The following is a 25,522-nucleotide window of genomic DNA, read 5'->3' on the forward strand; positions in this document are numbered from 1 at the left end:
TTTACATAAGGAAGCATTCTTTTTGGGCTTTAGGTATGGTGAGATTAAGGGATTTGCCTAGAATCACAGGATGCCAAGCTGACTCTGGAACCTAGTTCCCCAGTTTCAAAGTCTGCAGCCAGGGCAGTAATGCCACATTCTCTCCCCTAAGTGTAACGTATAATAAAGAAATTAACTGGATAAAACAAATCAAGATAGCAAATAATTTAAAAGTGCTTTGTGTGATGCTATTAATTATGTTTGACCAATGACTTTGTGTTTCACCACTGCGCATATTAGTTGCTCAATGTTCATCAGTAGCACATTGTATGTTTTGTTCAGCCTAGCCGCCTATTGGCTTTGACATGGCATTAGCCATTACCTTCTGTATCCAGTTTAGCCGCCTATTGGCTTTGACATTGCATTAGCCATTACATTCTGTATTCTGCCTATTGGCTTTGACATGCTGTATTTAGTTTAGCTGCCTATTGGCTTTGACATGCTATTAGACATTGCATTTTGTATTCAGCTCAGCTGCCTATTGGCTTTGACATGACACTAGACATTATGGGGGTTATTCTAACTTTGGAGGAGGTGTTAATCCGTCCCAAAAGTGACGGAAAAGTGACGGATTTACCACCAGGCGTATTACGAGTCCATTATATCCTATGGAACTCGTAATACGGCTGGTGGTATATCCGTCACTTTACCGTCACTTTTGGGACGGATTAACACTCCTCCAAAGTTAGAATAACCCCCTATATTTGATATTTAGGTTAGCTGCCTATTGCCTTTAACGTGGAGTTAGACATTGCAGTTGAGAATCCAAGCTGTATTTTTCCAAGCTGTGTTTTTCCACAAGATGAACCAAGCTGTTTTCTTCGCACAGCAGACTAGACATGATAAGAGAGAGTACATTTGGTGTTTTCCTTTCTGCTCAGGCTTGGGAAGAGAAGTATAGGAGATCCGGCCAGTCTCCAAAGGCTTGCATAATTTTCCCGAGTCTGAGAGGAGGGGGCACGCTTTTGTAAGGATGACTCGGGGCTTCAGAGATTCAGATTCGAATCTGCTTGACTTCGGGCTGGAACTTGGTGCCAGTTGCCAGTCTCCCGTGTGGGTAGATAATCTCTTTCTCGCAGTTGACCGGAGTCATCAACTTGCAGACCCCAGAAAGATGAAGCTGTAGATAGGCCTTACACGGTGAAGTATTTGTTTTTCTTTGCATTATATATATAACCTGCTGTGTACATTGCAACTGAGAAGTACTGTGATATATTTTGTTTTCATTGCTGCGATTATTCTTTTGAACGTGTGCTTGAAATCTAATAATTCGTCTCTCAAGAACTTGTGGGTGGGGAAGAATTAACAACAATAAAGGTCTTCTTTGAACTCAGAAGTGCATTCCAGATATGTTCTGTAAGCTCTGATACGAGATAAGTAGGAAAGCAGAACACTTTGTCACTATTTGAGAACTTAGAAAATATGTCCTCTTTTTAGTGTTTTAGAGCACTAACCATAATTTCTATGGGAATAAGACCCTCTCATTTTTAAGATTTCTATTGTAAATTCTTTAGGTATTATAGTTTTGATTACATCAAGATGATATCAGGCATGTCCCACTTTTGTAAAAAAAAAATAAAAAAATTTTTTTTACCAATCTAGTTTTTCATTACAGTACTGTGGGAAGGCAAACATCAGGGGCACATACTCTGATAATTGAGGGCAGGGAGGATAATGCAGAGGCAACACGTTAACCATGCTGAACAGGCAGGAGGGGCAGCCCAGTGGACAATGGAGGACATGGGAAGGGGGCCAAGGGCAGCAAACCAACCTTGCAGGACAGGCAAGAGAGACTGTGGCAATATAACAGACCATTGAGGACAGTAGGAATAGGCAGTGGCAGTACAACCATACTTGCCAAAAAAACTGATTCAGGCAGGAGACTCCCAATGTTTTTAAGCCCAAAAGGACTTTTTTATCTGTCTCCTGACTAAAATCTCCCCTTTTTCAATGGTGAAAATCAATTCCCCAGTTTTTTTTTATTTTTTTAAAATCTCACTCTTACCAAGTTCAAAATGTTGGCAAGTATGGTACATTGGACCCCTGAGGGCAGAAGGAATGGGATAAGGACATGGACTCAGATAACAAATGGCAGGATGGAGGTGGGCAAGGGCACCAAACTGACCTTACAGCGCAGGTGTTGGTGGTTGCAGCGGCACAATACACCACACAGGGCAAGTTGGACTGCAGTGCAGGACAACTGAGGGGAGGGGACAGGGCTATGCACATGGACAACAGAGAACAGGGGTGATAAAGACAAAGGGACTAAGCTGACCATATCAGACGTACAGGAGAGACGGTTGCACCATAACGGACCATGAAGAGCAGGAGAGAGGGAGCATGAGGCAGATGCACAACAACAGCCCAGACAAAGTAGAAAGGAGGGGATAAGGGGCTTGCACATGAAAAACAGGGGCATGAGGTTAGGGGACAGGGCTGGAGCTGCAAACTGACCCTGAAGTGCAGGAGGGATAGACATTGGAAACACAACACACCATGGAGAGGACAACAGTGAGACTATAATGGTATACACACAGACAACGGAGTGAAGGTGGGAGGTGGTCAGGGCAGAAAGCTGACCACACAGGGCAGGTGAGAGGGGCTGTGGTAGCACAGATGGCCATGCATGGGAAGCGGGAGTGTTGGTGGCAGCACAGTGGCCACGGTGGGCAAGAGGGAGGGGAAAGGGACAGGGGCATGCACAAAGGACCATGGAGGTAAGAACGGATGGGTAGGAGCTGGAAGCAGAGAAGAGGGCAGGGGATGGGCCTTCACAACAGACCACGTGGGGTAGGCAGGAGGAGCAGTTGCAGCACAACAGAACATGGAGCTCAGGAGGGAGCAGCAGCAACATGGATCATGGAGGGGAGGACAGGAGGTAGGCAGTAGGGGCATGGACAGGCAGTGCGGAGGTGGCAAGGACAGGCAGCAGACATCTGACCATGCTAGGCAGGTGGCAGTGGCAGCTCAACAGAACACTGAGTAGATGGGAGGGGCAATGGCCGGTCCATGGAACATGGTGGGCAAAAAGGATGGAGCAAAGAAGGCAGCAGGGGCAAGCACACACATATCTTAGGGCAGAGAGAAGGAGAATGGGGGCAGCAAGCCAAGCACAGAGGCTAAGCAAGAGGGCAATGATGGGGCATAGAATTGTGCAACGGAGGGCAGAAGGCATGGGCAGGGATATCAAGCTAAATAGAGGGCAGTGGCAGCACATCAGACCATGCATGGCGGAGGGAGGGGGCTCGTACATAGACTCGGACAACAGAGGGTAGGGAGGAGGTGGATTGGGCAGCAAGCTAACTATGCAGTGCAGGTGGGAAGGACAGTGGCAGGTCAACAGCCACACAGGGCTGTGATGAGGGAGCAAGGGCATAGACTTATACAATGGATGGTAAGGAGGAGGATAGCAGGAGCAGCAAACTTGGGTTGGGGAAGCATAATGCCAGGCCAGGCCCCCTCCCACGCTGCATTGGGATGGCATTTTACTTCACGTTAAAACAAAAACCCTAGTAATTCACTGAAAAATCAAAAGTTTACAGGGACGTTATAGTTAGGAAAAAGAATTAAAGTTAAGTTCAGCAGTTTATACTCACAAAACCATATATAAATTCAGCTGTTATGGTTACTTGAAATAACTGTAACTTTTGCCCTAAGCTAACTATAACTTCGGCGTCGCAATGCACTGCTAATTACCCCAGATATTACATCACTCATGACATCCTCTGTGGCAAAATTGATAATTTTCCTGTAACATTTGCAGTAAAATTATTGATGAGAAAACTGTGTATTGCGATGGCGCAAGTTATAATTATGTTAGGGCACAGTTATAGTTACTAAAAATAACTAACTTTAACAGCAGAATTTCTATGGGTTTGTGCGTGTAAAATCGGAACTTAATTATAACATCCCTGTACCCTATATCCTAGTCGCGATCACCACTAGTTAGTTATAGTTAGGACCATGTTTCCACAGAAAAAGCGTTTTTTGACTTGCCTGTATCTTCGACACCGTTTGGCGAATCTCCATGAAATTTTCCCAAAAAGCGTTGAGGTGATTCTTGTTGCGCATGGAAAGTTTCTGGGTGATCTGTCAAGCTGGGACTGAGAAGGAGGGATGGGTGGAGGTGTGAAGAAAGTGGTGTTTCCCATGTTAATTCCCTTAGGAACTTCGGACATGTCTACGGCCTGAACCGCTGGACAGAATTACACCAAATTTGGCAGAAAGCTGCATGATAACTTTCACCTTGCTCTAGCCGACTTGTTTTTTTTATTAACAATTTTTTATAAAGAAATTAAAAAAGGCATATCACTTAGTACGGTGATGATCACATTTTCAAAATTCAGTCGTTATTCACAGGAGTTCAGTACAGCAAAGGAAACCTTTAAGACAAGGACAGGCACAAAAATTTATGTTTCATTGATGCAATATGAAGGATAGAGACACGAAGTGTGAAGGACTTACTGATTAGTATGCAGGGAGAATACAAATGCTATGTCTAAGAGTGAAAGAATCTGAATGTTATCTGTAGTGTGCAACCCAACCCGTACACATCAAGGGATGCAAACATTAGCACTGCATCATTAGAACGCTGTATAGAGAGAGTGCACTCCTTGTTTTACCCAGAATATAGCAGTGGGTTGGAAAGCCCAGCCCATCAGTATTAATTGATGGTGCTCCACTGGGTGGTAGGAATATATTGTATTATGCATCTACCACTCTGTGGGGCCGCTCTAGTCGCCAAATATGCCTTGTACAAATGCCAAGATTACATTTCCTTTTGCCTAAAGATTTGATAATGTCTGCTACTTTTTCAATTGGACTTTTTTTTTTTTTACTGTGTTGTTTATCTGGGAATATAGTGTTAGCCTTGACATCCTCCTTGTGGGTAAGAACCTGAGATCATTATGTAGTGTGGTTAGTTTTACGTATTCTTTGCGCTTTAGCTTCAGGCTTTAGGCCTTTGTGCATTTTGCCCTGAATATATTTTATTCATTTGCTGACAGCTTAGAGCCTTTGTGCACTCTGCTCTACATGCTTTTTATTAGGCTTCGTACTGTTATTTTTCAAATAGCCAGTTCTACGGTGTTGTTTTTTATTCATATCACACTGTTTTGCCTACTTCAGCACTGGAGTTCTCCATAACATATTTACTCTGTGCTTCAGTCAAGGATACAGTCTGGTACATTGCCGATAGACGTGGTAAGAGTTTAGACTTGGCATTCCTGCGTAGGGACATTTTGTGATCACGATGACATGTTAGTTATAAAATCACTTCCTTGTCCCAATACACGCAAGAGGGAGATTCCGACCAGGGAACCACAACTTGACGCTGACTGCCTTGTTGCAGATGCTGAACCAAGATCACAGGTCTTTGCTCAGGTATGAGGGCTGATATCCCCATAGTGATTCTAATAGGCAACCTAGAAGCTTAACATGCTGTGCTCTAGATAGAACAAGCAGAGGGAGAGTAGAAACTGTTTGACAATATGATAGCTTTGTTTTTATGTTTTACTCTCCTGGTAACTATCACAATCCTACTGTGTTGTATCGTTCTGGTTATTGCGGCTCACGCCTTGATATCTAAAATACAGTCGTTTTATTAACATATTATATAAAACTTATACTGTCTTTGTCATTTGTATATGAGATCATATTGGAAATAAGAGAGTTGGTTTGGATCTAAGTAACCACGACTTCCCTGAGAAGTTCCAAAGATGTCATGCGCTCGGCTGCCAAATCATTCCTTCCACATGGGAGAAATGAGGCACTGCTAGTTAGCCGGAGCAAAAACCGGATTTAGGGTGACAGAGTTCTTTACACGTGGGTCAGACTCAGTCCCCCACACCGTTATCGATCCTGCTACCTAGAAATCCAGTAGTCTCATTTAGAATAATGAGAGCCCACGCGACATGGCGCCGCCAACGTTTGGTCTGGCTCTAATGATTAGGTCCGACTGACTCTCTTGGTCTCATGTATATTTTGACTCTTCGGTTCCGTATACGGAGACGTCCGTGGGGCTGAGGGTTTCCGCCGCCACGGCATAGGTGCTTCCTATTGCTTAGTGGTCGGTTGTTCAAGCTTGAACTTTGAAAGGAAAAAACCCCGATATTGGTGTGCCTTCTCTGACCTGCAGCCGTTTTTTATAAAATGGCGAATCCTAATGTAGTGAACATAGCAATTAATATGCGACATCCGCTCACGGGACATCTATTGACACATGGACTGACAGTCCAGGGGGGTCCAGTCACTTTTGTGGTGGACGCCCATGCAGCCTATAGAACGGAACTTTTTTATTCTTGGGTCGCTTTTCCAGCAGTGGATGGGGGAACAAATACTTTTCACGAATACACAGTTGCGAATGCCCCTGGACAATACAGGGCTTACGCTTATTTAGAAATACCTCTATCTTATCAAGAACACCATAATTGGCTTGATGGCGCCCTCCCACACACAATAGCACAAGTAAGGTTAGGTCCACTGAGTAATGATGGTCCTACCTGGCCTTTATTGGCTACATATACACCACATCCTGCGGTTGCTCAATTGGCAGTGGTTGAAGTTGGTCGTTTATATACAGAATTAACGGCTACATATAGACGATTAGTTCAGTTTGTGATGCAGACATTAAATACGAATGCAGTGCGTGCTGCTCCAGCGCACCCACAGGCGGTGGTTCCGGGTCTGGCCACTGTACACTCAGTTATGGGTAAAGCACCGGCTAAACAAGAGGAGACTCCGTTTTGGCTGGCGCAAAAAATTAATACGCTGGAAGCAGTATTTCCCCATACGGGACCTCAGGATAAACATAGAATTTTGACGATGTGTTTGCCGTACGGGATGGTTCCTCCGGTGGACCTTTGTAATACCTGGGGCACGGTGTTTGCCGCGCTCTACACTACAGCACACGGTACACCGACATTAGCTAATTTACCGGACGTACTTAAGCAGATACAGGAAGAATATGGGGCTGCCCCTGCCTTGGATTTGGGCATGCAGTTGCTGGGCAATTTTGCCACAGTTTCTTCTATTATTTTGAGTAATCTCAAAGGAGAGGCAGTAGCACTAGCAGTGCGTATGCGTCTTCGGGATGTTCCGCTGCTTCAACAGGAGCGGGAGCTTCCGAGAATAATAGCGGAAACATATTCTAGTATTGGTCGTGATAGCCTAGGGGCTAGACCACAAAAACCCCAGTTACAGGGTAAAAATAATAAAGATCATGCTAAACAGCAACAACCTGAGGGTTCGAAAAAGCGCTGGGAAAAGAAACAGCAAACACCTAAGAAGGATGATGGGCAGTCTCCGCAACCGGAGACCCCACAGAATAAGTATAATCTCAGGAATAGGGATACTTTGAAGACGCCTGATAGATATCAATATACTGATACACACCAATCTCGTTCCTTTCAGGACTCCTCGGAAAAGAGAAGTGAGAGAGGTGGGCGGTCAGAGCGGAGGACGGAGTATGTGAAACCGAGACAGGATTCACAACGCTCAGCGGAGGTTTCTATTAAACAAGAAGAGAAACCACTGCAACAGAAACAGCAATTCAAAAAGAAGAAAGTGGCAGCTGTCTCAGTTAGACATGCCGCTCAAGAAGAGAGTTCTCTTGACGAACAAGACATGGGCGTTAGCACTGTTAGACAGCGCGGCAGAGGTCACAATAGTTCGCCGGAGTCTTCTAGAGCATCTGGAGGTGAAAGCAACTGATGACTTCATACAAGTCGAGACGGCGGATATGCGAGTCTCTGATCCTGATAGAGTATATGAAGTAACTCTGCGATTGGAAGGGGACATTGACCGTGTTATAAACGACATTTTTTGGGACCATGTGGTAAAATCATATGATGTTCTGTTGGCCAAACAAGATTGGCCACCTGACTTTGTTCGCGACTGTCCAGTTGGGGAGGAGGTTATTACACCTTCCTTCTCACCACTTGTTCCGAGAGAACTCGCAGAGTCCTATAGTAAATCATGGGCTCTAGCACAGGCTCCCGCCTTGTATAGAAATAACGTGGGGTGGGACAGACAATCACCTTATCATGTAATACCGATAAAGGGCGAACCTCAGCCACAACCGCAATATTCTATCAAATTTGAAGCTAGGGCATCGGTTAGGAAAATTCTTACTGAATTGGAGTATCAGGGTGTTATTGAGCCCTGTGTCTCGCCGATGAATAATCCCTTGTTTCTGGTTGCTAAACCGGACCATTCATATAGGATAGTGGTGGATTACCGACATTTGAATAGTCATACACGCACATATGCAATACAGAATTCACATAGCGCAGCGCTTATGAATAATATAGTGCGTAAAAAATACGAAACAACATTGGATATCTCGAATGGATTTTTCTGCCAGAATATAGCGCCCGAGAGTCGGGACTATACCTGTTTCAGTGCGTTTGGCTCTCAGAAAAATTTTGTCGTTTGCCTCAGGGGTATAAGAATAGCCCAGGACTGTTTTCGGCTCGTGTAACTGAAATGCTGCATGAGTTCGACCCTGAAGCATTATCATATGTTGATGACATATATCTGACAGATGATGAGATTCTGCAACATCTAAGGCGTGTATCGTGCATTGTTGTGGGATTTGCTGATATTGGCTATAAGTTCAATTTTAAGAAATCAAAGATTGCTTTCCTCAGCGTCATTTTCCTGGGATATGAGTTGTCGAGTGAGGGCAAGAGCTTAGCGCCACATTTTTTGGAGAAATTTGCTTTATTGCAGCCTCCTAATACGGTTCGGAAGCTCTAGTCATTGTTGGGGTTTCTGAATTTTGGCAGAACTTACATTCCTGAATATGCAACGCGTATAAAACCATTATACGAGTTGATTCGCCCGAATTTTTCGAGTAAACTTTGGACGATTGAACATACACACATACTGCGAGAATTACAGAGTGATCTTTTAGCAGTTAAACACTTACACACTCGGACAATAAGACACATTTAGTGATCAGGGTAATACCTGGGGCTGTTGGGTTTACTTATGTCGCCTTTAATGAAGGGGAGACTGTCCCGATTGCATACAAATCTCACTTGTATTCTGCTGCAGAGCAACATTTTGCACAAACTGAGAAAATTCTCACTGCAGTACAGATGGCTGTTATTAAAGAAAGACCGCTGGCCCAGGGTCAACGCATTGTTGTCGTTTCCCCGGTTCCGGCCTTAGAGGCTGTTACTAAAGCGAGTGTTCCTAATTCGAAGGCTCTACACCCGCGATGGATACAATGGGCTACGTCTTTGACAGCCACTGATGTAGATTATGTATTTGACCCCAAACTGCAGACTCAAGAATTTCTTCAATACGAAATAGAATACCCTGTTCCTGCTGGTACATTGCCTATTGACCAATATGAAGTGGTCATGTATACCGATGGCTCTGCGCAACCGGTGGTTGGGACTAAACAACAGTATTCTGCTGCATGTGCGGTGGTGAGCGGCACTATGGAGGGGGAAGTGTTCTGCCCCCGACATACTTATACTAAAACCTTGGGAGATTGCACGGCACAGCTGGCTGAGCTCAAAGCTCTATTGTTAGCGTTGGATCACGCGGATCCGGCACTTTTAACCTTGCTGGTCTGTGACTCCTACTACTGTGTGCAGTCTTTCAACGAATATTTACACTATTGGAAGATGAATGGGTTCAGAGATTCTAAAGGCAACACCATTAAGCATAAAATGTTGTGGGGTAAGGTTGCGGATCTAAAGGAAACGCTTCCTAATGTCCATGTTGTGCATACACTTGGACACCAGCGCGTTGGAATACACGTTGCTGGGAATACTTTGGCTGATGAAGCCGCGAAATCGGCAGTGGCTGTCTCCACAGTAGCCGCAGTGACTCGTTCGAGTTCAAAACCAGACACAGAAATTTCAGCTGCCATAAAGGCTACGGCTGATGGCACACCTTTTCCTAAAGGATTTCCTTCTAAATATAGTTACTGCTTGAATGGTGCGCTACATGCTACTGTTACAATTCCAGGCATTGGTGTAAGTGAAATTCCCAATAAAATTGAGAGACCTCGATTGATTTCTGCAGCACATGAGGGGGTGGCTTCTGCACATGCTGGGGTGGCTGCCACAATTTCACTTTTACAGGCTCGTTACTGGTGGCCTGGTCTCTATAAAGAGACGAAACAGTATGTCCTTTGTTGTGACATTTGTCAACAAATTAAGACATCGTCGGCTAGACGCCCGCAGCAGACGCCCCTTCTGATTTCAAACAAACCATTACAGTGTGTGTACTTGGATCATTGTGGTCCGCTGACACCAGATAGTGCATACAAGTATATATTGGTTGCTGTAGATTCGTGCTCCAGATTTGTATGGGTATGGCCACAACGCTCGGCTGACGCTCGCACTGTTATTAAAGATTTGCGCATCTTTGTCGATATATTTGCAGTTGCGGCTTTTCATTCGGACCAGGGCCCTGCTTTTGCCTCTAAGGCATTCAGGGACACCATGGCTTCGTTGGGGGTCCAACTCCAATTCTCGTCTCCATTTCATCCCGAGGGAAATTCTGTCGTGGAGCGTTTAAATCGTGATTTAAAGCAGTCCTTAACGGCCAGAGTTATAGGTACGGGTCGTGGTTGGCTAGCCCACCTATATGGAGTACAGAGAGCACTTAATAACTTGCCTAGAAGGTCACTGGGGGTCGTACTTCATATGAGTGCCTGTTTGGAACACAAATGTATGTTCCTGATCTAGATGGTCCTGGTGTGGAGGCGGCAGATACGCCCTTTGACATAAATGATCGTGTCACTGTTTTGCAGGATTTACAACAATTCCGTGAAGATAACTCTTCTGCCAATGCTGCCTCCTCAGGAATTAAGGATGAGCCAGTAACACCTACTGGTTGGATACCCAGGATTGGGGATCTGGTGCGTGAAAAGGTCGCAGTTAAAAAAGAATTTGGTCCTTCTTATCGAGAACCTGTCCCTGTGTTAGGGGTAAGCGGCACGAGAACTGTGATTTTACCGCCGCTGCGAGGGGCCAAAGGAAATCGCTTTGTTTCCATTGATAATGTCAAGTTACAACATGTGGCTGATTCTGCACAGCAGACCAAGAGGGACACCCAGTAGTTCCGGAATCCCTCTCACTACTGGGGATGAGGTCCCGCTGCAGGTGATTTTCACCGACACTGTTTCCTCTCCGAGCTTGGGGAGGGTGGATGATGATCTTGCGATCGTTCCACCGACGGCGATTAATATGGAATCTTGTGATCAAATTGCTGTACGTTCTACTGATGTTTCTGAACATGTGGTTTATAGCGTGCCACGGCGGGAGCCTCCGTCTGCTTCTTCGTTCAGAGTTGCACCTTTTGCTAGAACTGCTTCTGGCTGCTTCAACGACGCTGATAATGATGGGTCCGGCTCCTCGTCTTCGATGTCTTCTGTCCACGGTCCACAACGGCTGCTGGGATGGCTTAAACGAACGTATTTTGTTTTTCCTTGGAACTATTTTTGGCTATTTTTGGCCGTGATGACTATATTATTATGGTTGGGATTTGTGGTTACTTTTTTTCTGATAATACATGGTCATTTTCTTCCTGATCGATCTGACATTGAGCACGTGGAGACTGTGTTGAAACCACATTTTTCGTCTCATATGGTTCGAAGAGACTTGTCCACAGTGAACATTTCTGCTATACCGGTTCCGGATGGAATTGTGTGGGATAAAGTAATGTTTGATATATATGGTCCCACTGAATTGATTCAAATACCGTATGTCCTCAAATTATCAATGAATGATATTGTTATACCTGGCATTGTTTCTAATGATTGGGATGTGAAGACAGTAGATTCTATGCTAACGGATTTGCAATATTATACTGTCTATGACGATGAAGATGCTTACCAGTTTAGAGATAATCATGGTGACATGTTTTGTTACAACTATTATGGACACCACTTTATTCATAAAGCTAGTAGCCCTAAGTCCATGTTTAATTATGTGCAATGGGAACATTGCTCGACTCCTCCACAAGGGAGTTCAAAAACGTATTATGACAAATTTGCATATTTTACGGGGCATGATCCACGTAATGCTAGGTCCTACTATTTTAAAGTTACACCGTATTCTAATAAGCAAATGTTATTGACCGATACTAAATTACTGTATTCCAATTTGTTTGTATCTAAACTGTCGGTCGAGGGATATGAATACTGGTTCAAAACTGTTGACTTGAAAAGTGTTTGGGGTACGAAAAATTGGCAAATGCGAGGCAGGGACACGTTATTTAGAGCATGTATTATCCCTGTACAGATGATTTTCCTCAATGACACAGTACAACAGACTAGCTGTTTGGGCTTAGCAACGATTAAGGAGTTAACTTTGCCTAGTATACCTGTCCCTTCTAAATTAACAAATTGGCAGCACTATGTGAATGCTACTTTCAGTGACTTTACACATTGGGTCCAGAATGGTACACTTAACACTTCATCGTTACATCCAGGCGGGTGGTTATTATGGCCTGTAGACACTAATATGTGTCAACAACGTTTTGTCACCTCTTCAGGGGGGTTCAGGACTCGTAGGGCAGACCCTCCTTACGTTTCACCAGAACATGCTGATATTATAACTACATACAGTGTGGGGAAGCTTTGTCAGCAATGGTTGAAGTCCTCCACGCTGGATGCAGTTAAGTCACATCTCATGTTACTGTCTAATAATACTGATTTACAAGATTTTTTGTCAGGTCCCAGAGTACCACGGAAGAAAAGGTTCTTATACGAGGTTTACAATGAGATTTGGAAACTTTCACAACAAGAGGCTGCAGCCCGGTTGAGGCAGATTGATCAAGAAAATCTGATGCAGACCTTGTCTGTTGTTGATAATGGCATGCATACCCTTTCTGAACGTGTTTACACGATTGACAGCATTGTTTCCTCTGCCATTGACATTATTAAATCGGACATGTCTTCTTTATATCATGGGCAGAGTCAGACGCGGTCTATCATGCAGCTGGGTTGGACTCTTCAGACCTTGAAGGCGGGTCGCGTTCCATGGCAGCACGTTCGTGCCAGAGAGATCTTTATCTCTTTTAATTTGACTCGTCAACAACAACTGATGGCTAAAAAGGAAGCGACATATGTTATGTTAAATATTGAAAAATTAGAGAAACTGCCTTTCACGGTAGCTGAGATTCCGTCAGCTGAATGGTTGATCCATGGGGTTATTAATTTGCCTATCTCTACTTTGCAATTTACTTCGTGTTTGAAGCACATTCCGGTGGGTAGATATGAACTATTGGGAGACAGTTACATACACAAGGTGTGGGACCTTCCCTTTCAGTACAGATGTGTTAATGGTTTGAAGGAGGTTTTTCTTAGCGGCAGCGAATGGGAAGCTTCTGTCAGCCATTCAATGGTTTGTAAACAGCTGTCCTTGCACGGGGCGTGTAATCAATCAATCAATCAATCATAGTATTTATAAAGCGCGCTATGTACCCGTCAGGGTTTCGAGGCGCTGAGGGGGGGGGGGGGTGCGCTGCTGGTTTAGCGGTCGAAGAGCCAGGTCTTGAGGAGCCTTCTGAATGCAAGGAGGTCCTGGGTCTGGCGAAGAGATGTGGGGAGAGAGTTCCAGGTCTTGGCGGCGAGGAAGGAGAAGGATCTGCCGCCGGATGTCTTGCGCTGGATTCGGGGTACGATGGCGAGGGCGAGGTTGGCGGATCGGAGTTGACGTGTTGGAGTGTAGAAGTTGAGTCTGGTGTTGAGGTAGGAGGGTCCGGTGTTGTGAAGTGCCTTGTGAGCGTGGGTCAGGAGTTTGAAGGTGATCCTCTTGTCTACCGGGAGCCAGTGGAGTTCCTTTAGGTGAGGGGAGATGTGACTTCGGCGGGGTATGTTGAGGATCAGTCGGGCGGAGGCATTTTGGATACGTTGGAGGCGTTTGATGTCTTTGGTTGGGATGCCTGTGTAGAGTGCGTTGCCGTAGTCAAGTCTGCTGCTGACGAGGGCCTGGGTCACCGTCTTTCTGGTTTCTGTTGGAATCCACTTGAAGATTCTGCGGAGCATTCGAAGGGTGTTGAAACAGAAGGAGGAGACGGCGCTGACCTGTTTGGACATGGTGAGGGCGGAGTCCAGGATGAAGCCGAGGTTTCTTGCGTGGCTGGCAGGGGTGGGTGGGGGTCCGAGGACGGAGGGCCACCATGAGTCGTTCCAGGCCGAGGGAGTGCGTCCGAGGATGAGGACTTCCGTCTTGTCGGAGTTGAGTTTCAGGCGACTGTTGTTCATCCAATCGGCGATGGATTTTAGTCCCTCGTGGAGGTTTGTTTTGGCGGTGAGCGGGTCTTTGGTCAGGGAGAGGACGAGCTGGGTATCGTCGGCGTAGGAGATGATGCTGAGATGATGTTTGCGGGCCAGTTGAGCGAGGGGGGCCATGTAGACGTTGAACAACATGGGGCTGCGGGAGGATCCTTGGGGGACGCCACAGATGAGGTTGGTGGCTTTGGAGCGGAAAGGGGAGAGACGGACTCTCTGCGTTCTGTCGGAGAGGAAGGATGAGATCCAGTGGAGGGCTTTATCTTGGATGCCGGCTTCCTGGAGGCGGGTCAGTAGGGTGCGGTGGCAGACGGTGTCAAAAGCGGCTGATAGGTCGAGGAGGATGAGGGCTGAGGTTTCGCCGTTGTCCATTTGATGTCTGATGTCATCTGTGGCGGCGAGGAGGGCGGTCTCAGTGCTGTGGTTTCGTCTGAATCCGGATTGTGAGGGGTCCAGGATGGAATTGTCTTCGAGGAAGTGGGTGAGCTGAGTGTTGACGATCTTCTCGATGACTTTCGCTGGAAAAGGGAGGAGAGAGATCGGACGGAAGTTTTTGAGGTCGTTGGGGTCAGCCTTGGGTTTTTTGAGGAGGGGTTGGATTTCTGCGTGTTTCCAGCTGTCCGGGAAGGTGGCAGAAGTGAAGGAGAGGTTGATGATCTTGCGGAGTTCGGGGGCGATGGTGGCGTTGGCTGAGTTGAAAACATGATGTAACGCTTCGATTGCTAACTTAGCTTGTTATCTGAAGGGAGTTCCAGTCCTGGTTATTAAAAACACTTTCCAGGTGCTTTCTAACGGCAGTTACATTGTTCTTAACAGCGAACGCTGCTGTGGCATGCGTGCCGGAATAGTTTACATCGTCGTTGTCAACAAGGCCGTTACGTGCTGCAGGAATGTGTTGTTTCCCCCCACTCAAATTAGGGAGGTAGCGGACATCTGGCCTCATATTGCTACTTCCAAGGTTGATTTCGACAAGTTGAGTCGGCTAAAAGCTTTATTGTTTCAAAAGCATGTGGCCCTTACATCTGCTAGCGAGACCTACGCACTTCAGGTGGCAAGGTCATCGGCGGAGATACAGTCCCTTTTGAATACTAACTTTCCGACTCACTTCGGTGAACTTGTGGGACGTATATTTAATGCATCCAGCACTGCTGGTATTGCACATTTTTTCACAGTCGTTGGTATTGGTTTTGCTCATACCTTCTCTTCCATATTCGGTTTGATACCTTCGGCTATACATTCTATTTTCGGAAGCATTTTTGGGGGTTTCCCGATTACTTTGGCTTTATTGGCTGGAGTCTTGCTGTTATTGCTATTTTTTCGCAATGGCTGTCCCGTCACGACGAGATCCTGTACTGCTGCTCCCATCAGTGCAGCTGTGTCGTGAACGCATGATGCAGCATTTTGGAGCAACACTCCTGGGACATTTGGAGTGCGACTGGTCTCTGTCATTCAGACCGGTTTTGGATTGTGTGCAACCCGTGTTTCGATGCCTTTGGTGCTCGTTTGAACATGCACTGGCTCTCTGTCTCTCATTGCAGCGCCCTCCAATGGTCGATACTGATCTGTTGATGTTCCCGATTAGGGCTCATTCCCAGACTTGTGCACTACGGATGCGCTTGCTTCGTGAGGCAGTTTATGAGATTCCCTTCCTGGAGGAAGATGGTATTGTCTCTTTCATAGGCCCTGCACGGGGTGCCGCCCTGAATGGTTTTGGGGCTTTGGATCACACCTGCTCCATGGTACTTTGTGGCGTGGATCTTCCGATATTGACATATATCGAAGTGGAGGAACTCCTGCGTTCTATTGCTTCTATCTGACGATTGGATTTTTATGAAATTGACACTATATTGAATTTGGTTTTATGACCACATGTTACCTAAATTTATGACTTTGTTGTCTTCTCACCTTGTCGAAATACTTGTTTTAGGTATTGTTTATATTTAGGGCATCCTTTTATATTGGAACCACTTGCTACCGACAAGGGGAGGGTGTAGTGTGGTTAGTTTTTCATATTCTTTGCGCTTTAGCTTCAGGCTTTAGGCCTTTGTGCATTTTGCCCTGAATATATTTTATTCATTTGCTGACAGCTTAGAGCCTTTGTGCACTCTGCTCTACATGCTTTTTATTAGGCTTCGTACTGTTATTTTTCAAATAGCCAGTTCTACGGTGTTGTTTTTTATTCATATCACACTGCTTTGCCTACTTCAGCACTGGAGTTCTCCATAACATATTTACTCTGTGCTTCAGTCAAGGATACAGTCTGGTACATTGCCGATAGACATGGTAAGAGTTTAGACTTGGCATTCCTGCGTAGGGACATTTTGTGATCACGATGACATGTTAGTTATAAAATCACTTCCTTGTCCCAATACACGCAAGAGGGAGATTCCGACCAGGGAACCACAACTTGACGCTGACTGCCTTGTTGCAGATGCTGAACCAAGATCACAGGTCTTTGCTCAGGTATGAGGGCTGATATCCCCATAGTGATTCTAATAGGCAACCTAGAAGCTTAACATGCTGTGCTCTAGATAGAACAAGCAGAGGGAGAGTAGAAACTGTTTGACAATATGATAGCTTTGTTTTTATGTTTTACTCTCCTGGTAACTATCACAATCCTACTGTGTTGTATCGTTCTGGTTATTGCGGCTCACGCCTTAATATCTAAAATACAGTCGTTTTATTAACATATTATATAAAACTTATACTGTCTTTGTCATTTGTATATGAGATCATATTGGAAATAAGAGAGTTGGTTTGGATCTAAGTAACCACGACTTCCCTGAGAAGTTCCAAAGATGTCATGCGCTCGGCTGCCAAATCATTCCTTCCACATGGGAGAAATGAGGCACTGCTAGTTAGCCGGAGCAAAAAACGGATTTAGGGTGACAGAGTTCTTTACACGTGGGTCAGACTCAGTCCCCCACACCGTTATCGACCCTGCTACCTAGAAATCCAGTAGTCTCATTTAGAATAATGAGAGCCCACGCGACAATTACACCTTGTTCAACCTCGCCATTCCGTTTTCATGCAACCTTCCTTTATTATATCAAATGTTCAGCATGGGAAAATCAATCTAGATTTAAGTGGGAAATGCATATTTGTGTGACTGAGATTCGAAGTTCTAGGTTAAGTAAGGGAAACGGTGTTTGCAGTATGGTTTTCTCATGAACTTTTTTCTTTGAACAGATATGGTGAATGCCATCCTGTGTTCTTCATTGGAACGTTAGAGGCTGCTTTACAGGAAGCCTTCTTTGGGAGAGCCAGAGATGTAAGTATCTTTCTGGGATACCTTGATAATAAAGTGTCAAAGGGACTTTACTTAACTCATATTCCGTTGGAACTTCTTTGTCAGTGCAATTATTTTCTGTAGTGTGCTGGCGAGCACAGTACTCATGCATATGGTCTACCTTTCTCTTACTAATGATATTAACTTGAAAGAAATGTTGAATAGGTAATCATTGTTTACCATGCAACAACCAAGAAGCCTTACTCCGGCAGAACTCCCTTTCTGGCCTCTTTGTTTTTTAAAGCAAAACCGTAAAATACTTAGGACGGGCAGAGCTGAAGTTGCTTTACTTTAAGTAGAATATGATTAAACCTTGCCGTTTGGACTGTAAGTACATAGATTTATATTAAGCTCCAATGCATGTAGTGACTGTACATCCACACGCTTGCCTATCTTATGGTAGCCGCTGACTTGCTACTATGTGCCGTACATACACTTGCAATATATTAGTTGGCTATTAATTTGATTACTGTTGCCAAATAAATAAGAGAGTCAGTTATATAATACATGCTGTAGAACATTCTGCCTTCAGGCGATAGCTGCCTTTTTAATGAGAGGGCATTCCTGTTTTGGAGTATGGACATTTGGTATCACAATCTGGACCACCTCAAGTGGTTTTGATAGACCTAATGTGGACTTGGTTCTCTAGAACATACATTCCATGATGTGTGCTCTCTGATGCATTTGAACTGAATTGTAATGGCAATAGCATGCCACACAATCTATTTTAAAGTTTGCCAATGAACTGACAGTGAGAGACACTTGGTGTAAGTCCTTTTGAGCTTTGTTCTGACTCCTACACCCTAGTTCTATATTGCTTTGGGACATTCTAGCTGGCTTCGTAGCTAATCATTCTAATATTAAATATGTTAAATCAATAGTTCTGATGAATAAATCTTCCTGCAGATTCCTTATTTTCAGAATATTCTTCAGGCAGCAGATTAGATCTGGAAGTTTTAGTAACTTATTTGCTCTGTGCAGCCTCAGCCATAATTCTCCCTTGCCTGATGTGACATGCTGGTGTCAGTTCCCTTTTTTTTTAGCATACCTCATCAGTCCGTTTTCTGTGCTTTTTCTCTGTCTTTCATCATCCAAATTCCTCCGCTTTCAAGAGCAAATGTTCTGTGCTGAGATTTCAGGGTTTAAGCCGTGTAGCAAATGCTGTAAGATGCCCTTGTTGGACCCATATGTCATCTGCATGTGATGTCTTGTACTCAAGACACTACTCCTCTGCCTGCAATTCCTGTTTCTTAATGCACGTTTTCTTAATGCATGCGTAGGCCATTAAAGAGCAGGAGGCCAGTCTGGTTTTGGCCATGGTCCCCAGGGATGTGCCAAAACTACTTCTGCTTCATGTAATTCTCCTGAAAGGAAACACTTTCCTAAGAGATCTTTCCACAAAAAACAGCAGGTGCTGTAGAAAAGAGAAACCCTCTTCCTTCTTAAGGCTCTCTACCTGATACCGATTTGGAATGTCTACGCTGTTACTTGTTGTTGGAGTCGTTTCTGATGTTAAAAAAAAAAAAAGCTCTATCGGCCATTCCTGTGCCTACGCTTTAGCAAGCTAATCGCAGTCTTTGAGGATGACTTTCTTGCCCTCTGATATACTCCCCAAGAGTACGCCTATTCCTACTTGTTTTATAATTCTGGTAGCTTTGGCACCACAAAGACGTCAGTGCCTTACAAGATATCACCTCCAGTCTGTTGATGCTGATTAAGATGCCACCCATGGAGCCCCTTTCTGCACTGCCTTCAAATCCCTTAAAGTCAGCTAAAATAAGTGTCATAAGAGAAAGTTAAGGCCTGATACAAAGACGAGCAGTTGCCATCGTGCCTTCCCGTTGCCCAGACATTTGCCCATATGGAAGACCTGTTTGGATTCAACTCTAAAGCTCTTGCTTTGGCTAATAAGAATGATGGGTGTACTAAACATGATGTATCTAATGCTGATAACCTTCTATCCTTTGAGAAACGATAAATTGGCCTCGACCTGGATTTACAAAGTGTACGTCATTAGGACACCTTTCCAACAGGTTACCCATTAGCCCTTTGGAGGAATTCTCTTTATTTAGCTCAGTGGCACGAAAAGCAGCAACACTGGAGTTGACTCTGTCCCCTGATGAGGCAAAATCTAACATTTAATTAAAACCTTGAAGGCACCCTCTGCAGTTTTGGAGCCTTTGCTGTCTTTCAATGAAACCCTTTTAAAGCCTCTTCTGGCTGCTTAGGAGAAACCTGTTAGTAGCATGTGTTGTTGCAGATACACATGACGTGCATACTCCTGACATCTAGTGTTGGGCTTGAAAGTTACAAGTTTTTTTTTTTTTAATAAAGTATTTCGAGCCACAACATCCCTCTGACTGTTCCTCTACATGTTGTTGCATACGTTCACCTACTCATTGTTAGATTGTTTTTCTCTGCCATCGGGTTTGGACATGGACCAGTGAGCATGCGGCTCAACAGGTTTGTCGTTTCCCGTTGTGGCGTTGTTTGCAAACTTTCACTCCCATCATGAGTACAATCTTCCACACCTTACTGTCTACTGGTGCGTTGGTTCCAACTGTTGATTTTGTTCAAAGGCGAGGGTCCAGCCCTCGGGGCCCTTCAGACCACTGTGTGCTCCATCCTCCCTTCGTTGGATGATGAAATCCTTGAGGTGATGGCACCTTTTAGGAGATTCCCCCAGTCTTACTCTAAATACCCCTGGACATATCTTGATTCATTGCTCAGCTTGTGTTTCTTTCCAGACCTTGATAAAGGCCAATGTGATTTCTGTTTGGCATTCTAAAGTAAAAAGACTCTCCATCAGCGCTGAGGTCATCAGGGTGGCACAGTCCACTTCCAATACACCTGACATCTTTAAGAAAGCTGACACCTTGACTGCCGTAGAAAAGGAGAATGATGTTGGTGAGTCACCTGAGCTCCCAGCCCGACAGCCTAGCCCCAAATACATCCACTCTGATGCCAAGGACCCTGACAAGGAGGTCTTCCAGGAGGAAGAAGATGCCACTGAGGGTGCTGGACTCAACCTGGTGGGCCCTGAGCAAAGTGTCAGAACAGCATCCACAAGTAGTGTTGACATTCCTTCATCTATAACCTCTTATAAGTGGCTGCTTGTCAGAGCCAAGCAACACCGCTCTGTAGTTTGGATGTCGACCCACAGCACAAAGCACCGGCACCTTCAGGTGCTCCACTGCCCCTCAGCAATGGTTGACCCCAAAGTAAGGCATCAGAGCAGAGGATGGACTTTGCCAAAACACTCGATCTTCGACCGTACATCCATCAAGAGGAAGCTGCTGCAGGTTCCCGCACTGCAACCATGTGGAAAACAACAACCTGCTCGACCCTTCACAAACCAGATTCCGAACCAACCACAGCACGGAAACCGCCCTCATCTCAGTCACAGACGACATCAGAACCCTGATGGACAACGGTGAAACAGTCGCCCTCATTCTCCTCGACCTTTCGGCTGCCTTCGACACCGTCTGTCACCGCACCCTAATCACCCGCCTCCGCTCCACCGGGATCCAAGGCCAGGCCCTGGACTGGATCGCCTCCTTCCTCTCAAACCGTTCCCAAAGAGTTTACCTCCCTCCGTTTCGCTCAGTACCCACCGAGATCATCTGCGGCGTACCCCAAGGCTCATCACTCAGCCAGACACTCTTCAATGTCTACATGAGCCCCCTCGTCAACATCGTACGCAAGCACGACATCATCATCACCTCCTACGCCGACGACACCCAACTTATACTCTCCCTCACTAAGGACCCCGCCAGCGCCAAGACCAACCTACAAGAGGGTATGAAGGACGTCCAGATTGGATGAGGCTCAGCCGCCTAAAGCTGAACTCCTGAAAAAACGGAAGTCCTCATCCTCGGCAACACCCCGTCCGCCTGGGACGACTCCTGGTGGCCCTCGGCACCGCACCGGCCCCAGCAGACCACGCCCGCAACCTCGGCTTCATCTTGGACCCTCTTCTCACCATGACCAAGCAAGTCAACACCGTGTCCTCCGCCTGCTTCCTCACCCTCTGCATGCTCCGCAAGATCTTCCGCTGGATCCCCGCCGACACTAGAAAAACCATGACCCACGCCCTCGTCACGAGCCGCCTGGACTAAGGCAACACCCTCTACGCTGGAACCACAGCCAAACTCCAAAATCGCCTGCAACGCATTCAAAACGCCTCGGCCCGCCTCATCCTCGACGTACCCCGCAACAGCCACATCTCCGCACACCTGAGACACCTGCATTAGCCTACCAGTCAGCAAAAGGATCACCTTTCGACTTCTCACCCACGCACACAAAGCCCTCCATGACAAGGGACCGGAATACCTCAACCGACGCCTCAGCTTCTACGTCCCCACCCGCCTCCGTTCCTCTGGCCTCGCACTCGCTTCCGTCCCTCGCATCCGCCGCTCCACGGCAGGTGGGAGATCTTTCTCCTTCCTGGTGGCCAGGACCTGGAACTCCCTCCCCACCAGCCTCAGGACCACCCAGGACCACTCCGCTTTCCGGAGACTCCTAAAGACCTGGCTTTTCGAGCAGCAGTAACCCCCTCTTTCCCCTAGCGCCTTGAGACCCGCACAGGTGAGTAGCGCGCTTTATAAATGTTAATGATTTGATTTGATTTGATTTGGAACTGCAACCAGCAGTGTTCCTGGGTCCTGTGCCAGGAGAGGATTTATCTTTGGGATTGGTCTGGAGCATCAGTGCATCTTCTTTCTCATGACTTTGTTTATTTGGTTTATAATGAAAACAAATAGAAACTGTTTGGAAACCCTTACATCAACCATCGCCCCCACCCCACCCCAATAGTAAACAGCATATTTATCAAGCAGTCAGAACCAGGGTCAACTGAGTTTCTACCTACATTAGTATTCCAGTTGCAGTCTGTTCTCCCCATGCGGTGTCCCCTTTCTCCCTCATTATTTGGGTTTACTTTGGTCCTTCTCTTCTTCTTTTATCTTGCTGTCAGGGCATTTTCATGGTTGTGAACCACCTGCTGGGGTTCTTGAATGCCACAGTGGACAAGCTCAGCCAGCTGATCACTAATGGAACCCACATCTCTTTGTGGCACTGGGCATTTTCCATCATTAGGGAGAACCATGGGCAGATGTTTTAGCCACTATTGAGAACACAGTGTGCAAAGTTTTGTGAGTTAGCGTTTCCGCAAAAAGATTAGTTTGAAGACTCATTCCATCATTGCCAAGTAATAGGTGTGGAATCCAGCATCCCAGGGCTGCCAAACTGTAGTGAATGTATGAAACCTCCCAGCGGATTCTGGGTTGCTAACTCCAGAACATGACCTGTTTCAATCGGACAAAAATGCTACAGGAGGAGAGCAGAGATATCATAAAATAAATGTAGTTGTGAAACACCACCATCTTAAGGTGTAAATGTCCAATCTAATTAATCAAATGCTTTCTTAGCATCTAGCAAAACGGAGACAGATGGAAGCGCGGATTGACCCTATGGAGAACATCCATCAATGTACAGAGATTAAGGTGGTGGATCAGTGCGCAATAAAACCAGACTGATCCAGTAGTACCAGGAATTCCATAAGAGTCTGGAGCCTTTGAGTAAGGATCTTGGCAAAGTTATTATTATCCATGTTCAGAAGCGATAATGCCTGCAAGACGCAATCTCAATGGGGTCCTTGTTTGGTTTAAAAAGAACTGTTAGTGAGAGGATGGTGCATCTGTTCGACAATGAAGCCCTCTGAAAAATTACTGTGACTAAACAGCGTGCTCAGGAGTGTTTCCACAAAGCTCTCCATGTTGAGGCAGTTGACATATTCGGGGCCCTCAGAAGCCTTACGTTGTGAAAGTACGATCATCCCTTCATGTCTTCATTTTTAACTTTGATAAGCTTGAGCTCTTGCACAGACTTCATTAGTCCTTGATCCAAATCTCAATGAGAGTCTTCTAATTCAGAGATCTTTGACTCAACACCTGTAAGCTGGAGTCCTGGTGATCAGCTCGCTCCTGAATCCTATCCAAGCATACAGTTAAAGAGTCCATTTGTCATCTGTGGATTGCAAGCCCTCCCTGAGTTCCCTAAACATAGCTGTCAGCTGGAAAGTGGGAGTCCAGTGGTGGAGGATCATTGTGCGCCCTGGAATGGAGATTATCAGATTGAAGTTTAGATTGTTTTTTCTCAGCTTTGCCCATTGTGAGGAGTGCCCGACATGGACGACAAGAGACAGTTCAGCAACCAGGACTGTAAATGGGTAAGTAGAAGAACGTAAGTGAGGAACAACTGCCACTGATTTGTGAATAAACTCAAATAAGGTGAGAAAGGACGGTGACCAGCCTCTGTGTGTGTGTCCAGAAGACAGATCAGATTTCGTCCAGAAGACGACTAACATAAAGTTCCACCAGGGACACTGCATATTTAGGATTGGAGAGTCCCCAGTACACCTCTAGAGGTGAGGTCTTTCTCCATCCATGGTTGGCTTATAAGGAGGAGCCCTACTGCAACATGCAGGGTGTAGTTGGGAAGCCGGGACGGTTAAAGTACTGGAGGACTGGGTAGGTCCTGACCCAGCAATGAGGTGTAACATCGATACCTTTTCCAGTTGACTGGGTTACTGAAAGTGAGGCATGGAGGAAGCTGGGTGACCAACGATGGACGTCCCTGGGCCCACAGCAAGGGAGAAATCACCAGCCTCTCAATAGCAGTGCCACACCTCGCAAGCTCTTGGCTGGCAAATATGGATGAGATAGATGGATCCCCAGCATCACACGTTGGCTAACGCAAAGATGGAGGAGGAAGGATCGCAGGAGACCGGGCCTGCTGACCGCACGGTAGCAGGAGGAAACTGACAGGCCCCAGTCCGGCCTACCTCGAGAGGTTCAGCAGCAGCGCAGACCAGGTATGGAGTTACAACTGCCACCAGCCGGAGCCGGGACACCCGGCAACCATTAACAAGGCCCTCAGGGCACATGACTGTCCACACAACTGTGGTGAATGGCTCCAACAGGCCTCGATCTCTGGTCCGGCAAGGGCAGGCAAGGCTGGGTGCATCTCCGGGATTGCGGCCGCTAATGGCCAGACAGTGCCACAGGTGGGGAGGCCCCAGGAGTGCCAGCAGAGTGCAGGCAAGTCCAGTGCAAAGCCCGGTAATCAGAAAAAGATCCTCCATGGCTTGCTAACAGGGGCCCCCCATCACACCCGATGGGCAGGACAAGCTAACCGAGCCGCCTGGATCTTCCAAAAAGGAACAATTGAAGGTGAGATGAGGGTAGAAATGCTCTGGGCCGCTGGAACTCAATTAACATACGGCTGTCTTCTTCACCAGCTCTCTGGCTCCCCTCCGATCACATAGAAAATTGAAGAGTAATGATAGTAACATCACAGTGTGTGATAATTCCTTTTAGAGGGCGTCGGTGTCAATCATTGCCAGGTACATGATTAGCAACTATAAATTTATATGGAACGGTTGATAGTGCTGAGAACAGTTAGAATGTTAAATTGGAAATGAGGATGTGAATGTTTAATGCTGTGTGAGTCTAGTTTAGATGATGTGGAACATTTTGGGATAATTTGACCACTTTGTGCGTATCTGTATACCTGTGTGTACATGGGGCCCGTGAAAGATCTTCATCTGTTGGACACACAAAGAGGAACATGATAATGTGTATTTGCAGATCTGTTATCTCTGGATTCATCAGAACCCAAGAAAATAAGCTGGCTTGGCCATCCCCAAGTAGAAACCCCAGACTAGACACCAAGTACCCCAGTAGGGCATATATATAAGCGTTCTGAATCTACTTGATTTTTTAATCTAAGATCCAAACTAGTTCCGTTTCCTTATCCTCAAATCCTTGAGAGGACCATGAAGACAGTGAGGACACGTGGGGTGGAGCGGGCAGCAAGGGAGCATGAGATGGAGTCCTCATGTTTACCTCCTTGCCTCTAGAATGATCCAGTGC

General features: G+C 46.0%; 1 protein-coding gene across 2 annotated transcripts in view; it reads left to right on the plus strand.

Annotated features, from left to right (window-relative positions):
- The window catches only part of FAF1 (Fas associated factor 1), a 1,413,415-nt gene that overhangs the window by 757,176 nt on the left and 630,717 nt on the right, over positions 1–25,522 (plus strand). For both annotated transcript variants that reach the window (XM_069232690.1, XM_069232691.1), the window contains exon 12: positions 17,489–17,570. In XM_069232690.1, the coding sequence (XP_069088791.1) occupies positions 17,489–17,570 (82 nt within the window). The remainder of the gene's footprint in view (positions 1–17,488; positions 17,571–25,522) is intronic.

This window comes from Pleurodeles waltl, chromosome 4_2 (genome assembly GCF_031143425.1).
Source record: "Pleurodeles waltl isolate 20211129_DDA chromosome 4_2, aPleWal1.hap1.20221129, whole genome shotgun sequence".
NCBI lineage: Eukaryota > Metazoa > Chordata > Amphibia > Caudata > Salamandridae > Pleurodeles > Pleurodeles waltl.